Here is a 12,270-nt window from a genome sequence, read left to right on the forward strand (position 1 = left end):
CCTCTTTGACTCCCATCACCCTTTGGAACACAAACTTGGAGTAATTAGGACCCTACACCACCGGGCAGAACATGTTCCCTCTAAGCCTGAAGGAAAAAAGAAGGAACACACACATGTAAAGGAAGCACTCAAAACGTGCGGCTATCCTAAATGGGCGTTCTTAAAGTCAGCAAAGAGGCACAGAAAAGAAGACCAGACACCAGCGAGGGAGGATAAGAAGGACAGACGCAACAACATTGTCATCCCCTATGTAGCCGGTGTATCAGAGAAACTCAGGAGAGTTTTCTCCAAGCATGACATCCCGGTGCATTTCAGACCCAGCAACACGCTCAGACAAAAACTGGTTCACCCGAAAGACAAAACGCCAAGACACAAACTTAACAATGTGGTGTATGCTGTACAGTGCAGCGAGGAATGCTCAGACCTCTACATTGGAGAGACCAAACAGTCACTTCACAAGCGCATGGCACAACACAGAAGAGCCACCTCCACAGGACAAGACTCAGCAGTCCATCTGCATCTTAAGGATAAAGGACACTCTTTCAAGGATGCCAATGTTCACATTTTGGACAGAGAGGACAGATGGTTTGAAAGAGGAGTGAAAGAAGCCATCTATGTCCACTGTGAGCGACCATCTTTGAACAGAGGCGGGGGTTTACGACACCAACTCTCTGCCATCTATAATCCAGTTTTGAGATCCCTTCCCAGACGCCTTAACGCCCACTCACATCCTGGGCCATCTGACCTCAGGAATTCGCATGATAAGGTGGGGCCAGGTTTCACAATGAACACACCCGAAACTCTGGCTGATTGGGACCCACGCCCAGTTTCACACCTTGGCTCAGGCGATTAGAGGATCATCAGGGGGTCCTTTTGTCCCTCTGTGGGGGGTTACTCCCACTAGGTTTATATCTGGGACTCTCCACCATTTGACCTTAGAACTGAAGAAGCTTCTCGGATGAGAGGTGAAACGTCTTCAAGCAACTTAAAGAAGTCCAGACGCTTTTCTTTGCAAGCTCCTTTGACAACACATATTATAGAAATACACACTTGATATATACTAGGTATATATTTCTGGATTTTTGAATGTTGTGTGTCCCTAGAGATTACATCAAATCTAAGTGATTGCTGTGCGCTGCACCAGCTGCAATGTGATTTTGAGACATTTGACCCTTATAATTCCCTTCAGTTTAAAGAACATTAACAACAGGTTTGTTTTGTACCTCTTACGTACCGAAAAACGTAATCATGTGCATCGATCTCTGCACCCACTTTTGAGCCGTTCAAAATTCCTGCAGTACCCACCACAGCACAGTGAATACAGCCATCGGCACCTGGTTTTGGGAGGAGCAGTGGCTCTTTTGGCTTTGGAATCAGCTTCACTGAAGCCATCACTTCTGCAAACGAAAAGAAAGACATGAGTACAGACATACATTTAACATCATGCATAATTCATAGCACTCTCTTCTGTAATAAGTATAATGGTTTTATATTATTCGCATATGTATTCCCCCATTCTTCGACACAATAACTCAGGGTAAAAATAATGAAAAATCTAATATTTGCATTGCCTTGTAATCTAATATATATATCGCATTACCCAGTATATATATACTTTTGGCCATCTTTTTTTAAACATGTTCAATATGAGATTTTCATGTTAACTTGTCATCCACTATTACACCCAGAAAATGGAATTCTGTAACTCTTTCGATCAATACTCCATCTATAGATGATACTACCTCTTCCTCCTTTACATGATTTCCAAACATCATAAACTTTGTCTTTGCCAAATTCAACGATAACTTATTTACATCAAACCATTTTTTTAGTTTTTACTTTTCAATAACCATAATTTTAGCCAATTCTTTCAACTTTTCTCTAGAACAATAAAAAATTGTGTCATCTGCAAATGTCGTTTATATATAAAAAAGTTTTGTTCCCAAAACAGAACCTTGAAGGACCCCACATTCTATTTTCATTCTTTCAGATGAGTTACCTAAATACTGCACAAATTGAAAAGTATTATCTAAGGAACTTAACCAGTTCAATATAATTCCTCTCACAGCATAAGTACTTAACCTGGAAATCAAGATGGAGTGTTGCAGAAAATAGGTTTAAATGTTAAACAAATTTCTTCCAGTCAGAGAATGTTGCATATAATTAAATTTTTGCTTGATGCATAAAGTTAAAAGATTAAAACTAATAAAACAAGTTTTAAAAAGAGACTTTTCCATTTGATTACATTTTATATGATGGATTATGCAGAAAAAGTAGAATCGGGCTGAAAGATCTATCGCTTTATCACCTATTCAGGTTGTAAATCGTGCTTTTAAAAAGTAACTAAGTAACTAATTACTTTTGAAAATAAGTAATCAGTAAAGTAATGGGATTACTTTTTGGGGGAGTGTAATCTGTAATTAGTTACTGATTACTTTTTTCAAGTAACTTGACCAACACTGGCTTGGAGTGTATCTTAATTTAGTGTTGTATGAATAATTTCATGTGTCTTAATACAAGTTCAAACTTCACTTTCTTTAACTCATCATTTAATTAATCCTTGGTGAGCTTTGACCTGATTCACCAGGAACTTTTTACTACAGAAAACTGTAGATGACACAAAAAACACTGCTTAAAGGTGCCATAATATATATTTTTTAACACCAACAGTGTCTGTCTTTATTATAATATCAGGAGTCAGAAACTGGAAGGAGAAATTAAATAACAAAAAATCTATTACTTAGTTGCTGATCAAGCTCACATATATACTGATATTTAATCTGGCATCAGTTTCACAAACACCTACCATCATATTTGTACTCCATAAACCCAAAAGGATTGTTAAAATGTGAAAGGCGATTCCACTCGCTCATGTTAATGTTGTCCTTGTGCAGAAACAAACGTATGTTGGGAAGAAAAGCCTTCTTGAAGTTCTCATCCTTAGAGTTTCGCAGTGATTGGGCACATGTCTGATAATAACAGAAATATTAAATCATGAAATTAGTTAAAATGATTTTGTGAAAGCTTTATACCCCGAGGAAACAACAAACACAACAGTTACAGAAATTTGATGAATAATTAAGAATTATGTATTTTAATTAAAGGAGTGAAACCATTAAGTGAAAGCAGACTGACTGCATGGCTGAGCACAAGCGTTGCCTGCCCACAGCCATCAAATTAATTACTACATTTGTCCTGTTTCTGTCATATTGTGTCTTAGCATGCTTACTGTTGGTCTAGGTGGGGCATCCTGGTTATAGACATCATCAAAATCCCACTGAGGAGCCTTTGTGAAATTTCCTCTGTAGAGGAGAGGCATTGGAGTCTCAGCCACAGCTGTTTTTTCTTTCTGTCCCCAGAGGTTAATATTAAACGAAAAGTTTTCCCATCCGAGTTCATGTTTTCCTGAGAAAATTGTCCAACTGCAACAACAGCAACAGGACAAAAGGGAGCAAAAAAGTTCAGAATTAGCAAATTAATACATAGATATACATAGATAGATATGAAAAAAAAATTACATTTTTGATAAAGATTCCTGGGATAGAATGAAAACCACAAAACTAACTGTCATTACAAGGAGCAATAAAAATATCCTGGAGATTTGGGATGCCATCGCTGTCAAGTGAAGGCTTTCTGTTCAATTAAACACACATGTATGCACTTCCTTCTAAATCTGACACGCTCTCACTGATGGGAATGGGCTGGGCTACACCACAGCTTGCAGACAGATAAGCAAACAAATGTATTCAGACACACAAAGCCACACACACAGATATTAGCAACAATGTGTTTTATTAGACAACCAACTTCAGAAACAAACATAACTCAGAGTTTATATCACTTATATCTGCAATATATTTTAAAAGTAAAATAAACAGCATTCCTTTAATTTCTTTTAGGATTCATTCATATATTAACCTGCTCAGTGTGAGAATTGATCCAGTCTAGTTTGGTTTTCCCTTCGTGTGGATGACAGGTGGTCAGAACAACAAAATCCAAGCAGTAAAACACAATAAATCAGAAAATTGGGAGAGCACTGTCCAGCCACGTTGAATACTGCAAAAAAGTTCATTTGGTGTACTGGAGAAGTTTTTTAGTAGTTTTTAAGAATAAACGGTTGTAGTGAGCATCTATGACACGACAGGGCTCTCAGATGGAGTAGAGTCGGAGCTGCTCCTCTATGTCTCCCTCTGACACCTCCCCAAAAGTCTCCTTGTTCTCTTTCAGTAGCTGAAAGATTGCAGTCAGTTGCTCATGCTGCACCCTGGGAAGAAAAGAACAAAAGAAATACTGAGAGGTGAAAAATGCAAACAATCCTGGACATGTTGGATTACTTTCAAAGACTTTATTTACACTATTTAGTTCAATAATATACTCAAATAACAAAAACACACAACACTCAAAACAGGAATGGTTTTACAGGTGGAGGCCACTGACGATTGACTCTATGAGAGCTGGACAGGGCCGTAGAAAGTTATTAACCCATCAGTAGGACCTGTATCTGCTCCGTTGTGGATGCAGGAACAGTATAAGCATTCCCAGAACCCAAAAAAATCGGCAAGCCACTGGTATGACTGTCTTTGACCAAACAATCAGAAACATGCTTCATGAGGGTGGCCTGAGCAATGTGGAGCCCAACTGGCATTTGCCACAGAATACTCGAATTGGCAGGTCCACCACCGCTGCCCTTTGCTTTTCACAAATGAAAGGAGGTTCACACTGTGGGTCTGGAGAAGCTTAAGAAAACAACATGTTGCCTGTAACATCATTCACCATGTGTGACTTGAGGATGGGTCAGTTATGGTCTGGGAAGGCATATCCATGCAGGGAGGCATGGACCTTTGTAGACTAGATAACGTTACCCTGACTACCGTTAGGTATTGGGATGAAGTTCTTGGACACATTGTAGGATCCTACACATATACAGTAGATGTGGGGTTCCAGCTGGTCCACAACAATGCTAGGCCTCATGTTGCAATAGTATTCAAAATTCAATAAGTTTATTGCCATGTGTACCGCAAAACACAAATGGTTATGCAGAGCAATAAAACTCATACATTCATACATTGCAGGTTCCCTTCACACAACTAAAAGAAAGTCATAAATAAGTAATACGGGGCTTTGTGGCACTTGTAACTTATGTAGCTTATGGGTGGGTGTAATCAGAATTTAAAGTACAAGTAGTTGGAACACAATCACAGTGATAATATATACAGAGTATGCAATATTAAGGTGTATATGTAAAGATATGTACAAAAACTCCAAATCTACAGGTTAATATAAATGTAAAAAAATGGCAAATTTACATTTATGGATAATTAAAGTTTGACAGTAGCCTGATGGCCTGTGGATAGAAACTGTTGTTTATTCTGGTTGTCCTTGTTTTCACAGTCCTGTAGCGTCTGCCAGATGGCAGGAGTGTTAACACTGTGTGCTGTGGGTGGGTGCGGTCCTTGACATGTGTGCCCTTTTCCTGAAATGAGTGTTGTAAATGTCCTGTAGTGGTGGGTGTGGTACTCCACAGATGAGTTGTGCTGTTTTAATAACACACTGGAGAGCCTTTCTGTCCTGAGTGGTGCTGTTCCCATACCACACTATGATGGAGTTTGTCAGGATACTCTCCACTGTGCACCTGTAAAAGTTGCTGAGAAGTTTGGAGTTTAATTCAAACTTTCTCAGCTTCCTTAGGAAGAAGAGTTGTTGTTGAGCCTTCTTGGTGATCTGCCGTGTGTTATGGGTCCAGGTGATATCCTCACTGATGAGGGTGCAGAGGAATTTGAAGGTCTTCACCCTCTCCACCCGAGTCTTGTTGATGTGTAGTGCAGCGTGCTGGTCTCTCCTCAGCCTTGGGTCAAAAATAATCTCCTAAGTCTTCTCAGCATTTAAGGAGAGATTATTTTCCAGGCACCAGGACGCCAGCTAGGCCACCTCTTCCCTGTAAGTAGTCTCCTCTTCACCAGTGATCAGCCTGACGATGGTTGTGTCATCAGCAAACTTAATGGAGGAGGTCTTGCTCTTGGAGTGGACGTAGTCATAGGTGAAGAGGGTGTACAGGAGTGGACTAACTGAGGTCTGCCTTTGAGGAAGTCCAGGACCCAGCAACAGAGGGGGGGTAGTGTTAGGCCAAGAGTAGACAGCTTCCCCACCAGTCTGTTTGGGATGACGGTGTTGAATGCTGAACTGTAGTCTATAAACTGCATTCGAACACCGGTATCCTTATTTTCGAGGTGTGACAGGGCTGTGTGGATGGCAACATTAACAGCAGGGGTCCCCAACTCCAGGCCTCGAGGGCCGGTGTCCTGCAGGTTTTAGATCTCACCCTGGGTCTCTTGCCTCTGGAGAACGGCAAGACATGTTGAGGAGGTAATTTAGCAATTTGAATCAGCTGTGTTGGATCACGGACACATCTAAAAACTGCAGCACACCGGCCCTTGAGGCCTGGAATTGAGGACCCCTGATTAACAGATTACAATTGAAGTGAGTGTGATGGGGCAATAGTCATTCAAACAGGTTATGGTTTTTTTTCTTGGGGAGGGGCACTATGGTGGTGGACTTGAAGCATGTGGGCAAATTGATAATGTCTGTAAACACCACAGCTCTGAAGAGCAGACCCTCAAAGCACAGCCGGGGACATTGTCAGAGCTGGCTGCTTTTCAGGGGTTAGTCCTCCTCAGAACCTTGTATAAAACTCAGTCGATGTCAGTGAGTGAAGAGCTCTGTGCTGCCTCCACTGGTAGAATCCCTCTGTGATAGTTGATGTTGAGGGTGTCGAAGCGAGCGTAGAACTCAGAGCGCGTTGCAAACAGATCTGCCACAAGGGGCGCCATGTAGTATGGAAGGAATTCATGGAAATGAAGTAATTAGCCCCTTTTCCATTACTACCTACTCGGTTCAACTAGCCATGATTTTCAGGAATTTTCATTACATCACAGCACATGGCACTAGGTAATAATAATAATAATAATAATAATGGATTGGATTTATATAGCGCTTTTCAAGGCACCCAACGCGCTTTACAATGCCACTATTCATTCACTCTCGCATTCACACACTGGTAGAGGCAAGCTACGGTTGTAGCCACAGCTGCCCTGGGGCAGACTGACAGAAGCGAGGCTGCCATATCGCGCCATCGGCCCCTCTGGCCAACACCAGTACCTGCTCAGCAGGGGTTGCAAGCGATCTGATCAAGTAGTAAAATGTGAAGTCATCAGACTGCATGCCGCTGATTGACTGGTCAGTGGTGTCACTTGATGAGTCATGAGAGCGAAAATCAGAATTGGCATTTTTGAAACCCGGGAATGAGGCACCATATTTTTCGGACTATAAGGCGCACTTAAAATCCTTTTTATTTTCTCAAAAATTGACAGTACGCCTTATAATCCAGTGCAGCAGATATATCATTGCCTCAACGTCCACCTTTGTTATAGCGACCACCATGCACATTATGTGGTACTCAATTGTAATGGAAAACCAACTGATCCGAGTCGAGGCAAGTTGTGGTGAGCTGATCTGAAAACATGTTTTAAAAAGTGCTTTTTCTTTCTTTTCTTCTTTTCAGGTGTTGCATTTCTTTGAGTGTGAGTAGTGAGCAAGTGTTTGCAGACAAGTCGGCATCTTTCATGCAAACTATGAGTGCCCAAAGCAATCTGCTTGCTGAACCATAAACATTTTCTATGACCAATTTCATAAACCAAGAGCAAGCAACCTCTAGTCACCACTTCAGAATCAGTCAGGGCACTTTTCCTATAGTGACCATTTGTTACCAGACGGTTGTTGATCGGTCTGTGGGACTGGGTCCTTAAATATTTACCAGATGGAAGGACTAAAAAGTCATTAAAGCCAAATTATCAATAGTTTGCAGGGTTGTTTAATCTTATTTATGATTCTGCAGAAAGTTTGTAGCAATTCTAATATAGTGAAGAGCGCAAAAGCTTTGTAGGGTGTTCTCAACTGCAGTTTTTAAGTCAGTTTAATTTTTTGATTAGTTTTAGCAATCTGACTAGAGTGAAGAATAAAACAACTGTAACAAGAGCCTCTGGAAATAGGGGTCTCTGTTCAGCTCCAAACAATCTCCAGAGCAGTTTGTTTATGGTGAGAACATGATCTGACCTCAATCCAATCCAGCTACCATATAATTTGCAAATCTGAGATTTTTACCTTCCCCCAGTCATCCCATATGCTTTGCATTCTGGGATGCAGCAGTGGTACCATGTGCAGAATACACAAACAGTCAGTGCAGGCTAGCAATAGTTGTCAAATGAATGTAAATTCTCAGTTTTCACTAGGCCAGAACATGGCACCTTCTTCCTGTTTCCTTTTGTTGTTGCTCCCAACCTAGACATATGTAGGCAGACTGAACATCCTCCCATGGTTTGCAGTCATGAATTTTGGCTCTGCAGAAATTTGCTTAGAGATAAAAGAAACCACAACAAAAACCTACAAGGCTACAAACTCATCAACTGACTTGGACCAGCATATGTGAGCTATAGGCATCAACATTTTTACTGCAAATGTTATACTACTACTGCAACTAAGAGAAAGGAGGGAACAGCAGAAATAATTGTGAACTTCTAACAGGTAAAAGTTATAAACACAAAGACATTGAATGTCATATCTTGTAGAAAATTGTTTCAATAAAAACGACATTACCAGCATCAATGTGACTTTGTATCAGTTCAGACTGTCTAATATTTAATCACTTATAATTGATTCCTGAATATTTTATGAGATGACTGGGGTTGCTTGTCTCCACAGGTCCTTGTGTTACATCACACTGACTCCACCGTGTGGCAGAGGAGAGGAAATTCCTGGAAGGATCAAACACTGGAGATACAATCAACACCTGTTGTGACACCTGAGGATCACACGTCTAATGTGGAATAAAGGGGCAGCAGGAGGAGTGAGAGTGTGATCGGGTAAGCAACGCTCCACAGTTACATCAGTCGCTTAATGGCCAATGAAGCTTAAAGTCAGAAAACACTGCTGAGGTCAAGTTTGAAGTAGTTTTCATGCAATGGCCAGAAAGTGACTCTTCTGGGACAAGCAGGTGACAATGAGTCATACTTTACCCAGTTTGCTCCTTTTTCAGGATTACAGACAGTTAAAGTTTGTGGTGAAGTATATCCTGCAATGATAAGAGCAGGGCATGCAGAAAAAAACTATTATTTTTCACCCAGCAGTGCTAAAAAAACAAAAACAAAAAAAAACTTTAAATGTTTTTTGTTTTTTTTTTTAAGTTGAGTGCCATTCATCCATCAGCTAATGCCTGGCAAAGACTCAATCTCGCCTTACTCAGTCTAGCCTAAAGCTGGAAGGCTCAGAGTGTCAGTCTAAAGAAACACAACCACACGTGAGGCAGCGTAGATAAGGTTAGAGGGAGGAGGGTGCTGAAAAAGCAAAATAGATGAAAAACACACATTTAGTTAAGATTGTTTTTAGAGTTACAAATGTTAAACTAAGGAGTGATGACATCCAGTTCTGAGATTTTAATTTGCAATGTTATAAATAGATGTTTTTTATAAGTTTATTTGCCATAAGAAAACATTTTATGATGCTTTAAGAATAAAGTGCAAGCCACTAAACGTGAACCTTTAAACGCTCTAACAGCCTGATTTCTGTTTAAAAGACATAGATTCCACATACAGGCAAAACACAAAAAATGGATGTGGCTTTGGATTGTGTTTCCGAACAACACCTTCAAGCATGCTGGGGTGGTCAGCTTCAAACCAGTGCTAGCTATGCCATGTTAAAGACTGCAGTTAAATCAATCAAAAGTTCTGCACGGAACCTTTAATAAAAAAGATTTCTGGTCACCAGGTTGTGTACAGGTAAGTATCATGATGGACAGTTTTGGAGAATAATAATTGCTTGTTGCTGATTAATAAATTGCCTTTTTCTATAGGCTGAGCCTTGAAACTGGTTTTCATATTTGTAGTTTTCACTGACCTCTGCTCCTCCTCCAGCTCCTCTTTGGTCATCATCTTTTCCAAGTGGTGGGATCGTGCCTTTCCTGGGACGTACTTCAAGGAATTATTTGCATTTGATTCCACCTTTTCTGCTGAAACAGATCAAATTTTGATTAAAAACAAACAAACAAACAAAGGCAAAAACAAAAACAAAAAAGGAAATCTAAAATATTTTGCTCTTTCCAAGTGAGTAAAAGTGCATACCATTCATCCCAGCTCTCTCTGATGCTCCTTCAGTTTGGGGGTAAGAAAAAGCACACTTTAGGAGCTCTGTATCAGAAAGCCCAATGAGCGACCTTCGGCCTGTCCCTGATGAAGCACTGGATGATGACTCTGCCTCTAAGATTGTATTCCTAGATCCAGGCCTGGACCAATCAGCCAGGGTTTCCAGTTCTTCAGATTGAGGGTGGGAGTGTGCTTCCTCCTGTTAGATAATTAAGGGATAAATGAGGAGAATCATACCATACTTTTCAATGTTTTCCTCACAGACAGTGATGTCACTGATGAATTTACACACTCAGTAAGCATATCCTGGATTTCCCACACAGACCCAAAATGAGGGGCCTAGTGGTAGTTGTTTTTTTTTATTAAGTTAAAAAACAACTACCACTAGGTACAGTTTATACTTCTCATTTTCTTGACTGATCAAATCATCTCTTATTTTTGAATTATTGCCAAAAACTATCAGGAATGATACACCTACTATGATAAGAGAAACCTTTATTATTCACATTTGAGATTCAACTTTGGCTCCAAGTAAGCATTTTATCAAAATTTATACTGAATACTGTCCAATCAGCTGACATACGCAGCTGTCTACAAAGAAGGTGAAACATCTTTGTGAGGAAAAGCTACAACCTTAAAATTCTGATTTCACGTTAATGCATCAGTACTGATATTGTATTCACATGTAACGTTGTAAACACTAATACATCAGAATTAGTGCATTTTTTACACAACCTTTAAGTTTACGGTCATTTTAAATCGAGAATCATAGAAATAAGGATCTAAATGTTTTTCTGAGCTTCTATACTTGGGTTTGAGTCTCTCAGTGGGAGGGATAGTTGTGAAACAGATTGTGGGAGATCTACGCAGACCTCTGTGTTTACACTAAATGACAGGCGGATTACAGACAGGCTACTTACAGAAAGCACAGATTTCACTACATCCCAGTGATCGTGTGAGCTCCCGCTGATTTCGCACCAGTCGTCCGCCTCCTTCTTCTTTTTCTTATCGGGTAGATGGCCATTCTGTTTCGGCCCGGATTGATCTAATCCTCCGGTCACACCATCTCTGTGTCCGAAATAACTCCGCGCATTTGCAAAGTCTGCTGCAGGCGAAGAGCCGTTAAAAAGCGACGTTGCGACCACAATGGCGAGAAGCGTAGAAATAATAGCAAATAATACAAAGGTTATATCCATTGTAGGCGTGCCTTGCCCCCGTGTTGTGACTCTTAAATGCTGCTGTTCCGCTTTCCGTTCACTTTAACCCACCGTATGCGCTCAATCGGCCATCCCGCTGCTTGCAGTAATCCCCACCAAACATCAACGTTAACGAGCAGCGTTTACGAGATGGTATGGTACAATCTCCTCTCCGAGCTGGACGTCACATCCTCTGGTTCCGCCCCTCACTCCACGTGAGCCGAATATCCCTGCGGTTATATCCCCAGGCTGTCGTGCTTGTCAGGTGGGCATGCACGGCCCTCTGCAACGTGCTGTGTCTCGGCTCGCCGCCCGTCTGTGCCGTTAATCGCATCAGCGGCGGTCCTAGCGCACAAAGCGAGAAACTAAAATGGTTTGTGACAGAGCCCGTGTGCCTAAGGTGCAGGCTGATGAAGTCAAGCCGGGTTTACCGACAGTTTATACATAAGGTGTTCTTACCTTAGTGTGCACCTTCCAAGTAGTCTGCATCACGGATTAAAGTGGAAGGTGAACCAAGAGCGAACTACATGAGATGAGATGGATGGATAGACTGTAGAGGTGGCCACAGTACGGATATTCTGTACTTAAGTAGAAGTACAATTACTAGTGTTAAAAAAAAAATACTCCGGTAAAACTACTGAATCAGCTTCTTTTCTCAAGTAAAAGTAAAAAAAAATTTGTACCAGTTATTTTGACGCAAAGCTAACTGAACTGTCCTAAATTCATGTAATAACACAATAAATAGGAGTACAAACTTTATTTTAGTCTAAATTTTAATACTAATAAATGTTCTCAATTTATTAGGGTCAGCGAGGGAAAGCAAATGTGTTTGGGACAACGAAGCATTCAGACCATGATTCTACATGCTAAAGCTACTGGACAGG

General features: G+C 40.7%; 2 protein-coding genes across 2 annotated transcripts in view; both read right to left on the bottom strand.

Moving 5' to 3' along the window:
* The window catches only part of LOC146626958 (alpha-N-acetylgalactosaminide alpha-2,6-sialyltransferase 1-like), a 21,336-nt gene extending 17,714 nt beyond the window's left edge, over positions 1–3,622 (bottom strand). The window contains exons 1-4 of the mRNA XM_085360937.1: positions 3,519–3,622; positions 3,230–3,422; positions 2,807–2,969; positions 1,235–1,397 (exon numbers count right to left, since the gene is read on the bottom strand). Coding sequence (XP_085217063.1) covers positions 1,235–1,397; positions 2,807–2,969; positions 3,230–3,422; positions 3,519–3,613 — 614 coding nt within the window. The 5' untranslated portion in view covers positions 3,614–3,622. The remainder of the gene's footprint in view (positions 1–1,234; positions 1,398–2,806; positions 2,970–3,229; positions 3,423–3,518) is intronic.
* Positions 3,623–3,853: 231 nt separating this feature from the next.
* On the bottom strand, positions 3,854–11,528 carry mxra7 (matrix-remodelling associated 7). The gene is made up of 4 exons (XM_085360938.1): positions 11,111–11,528; positions 10,170–10,389; positions 9,946–10,054; positions 3,854–4,264 (listed from the first exon to the last, which is right to left on the bottom strand). The coding sequence occupies exons 1-4, from the start codon at positions 11,384–11,386 to the stop codon at positions 4,150–4,152; spliced, it is 720 nt and encodes a 239-aa protein (XP_085217064.1). The 5' UTR covers positions 11,387–11,528; the 3' UTR covers positions 3,854–4,149.
* Positions 11,529–12,270: the final 742 nt, after the last annotated feature.

Source organism: Diplotaxodon limnothrissa, linkage group LG8 (assembly GCF_057381915.1).
Source record: "Diplotaxodon limnothrissa isolate DT_005_m linkage group LG8, D_limnothrissa_male_GT1.1, whole genome shotgun sequence".
NCBI lineage: Eukaryota > Metazoa > Chordata > Actinopteri > Cichliformes > Cichlidae > Diplotaxodon > Diplotaxodon limnothrissa.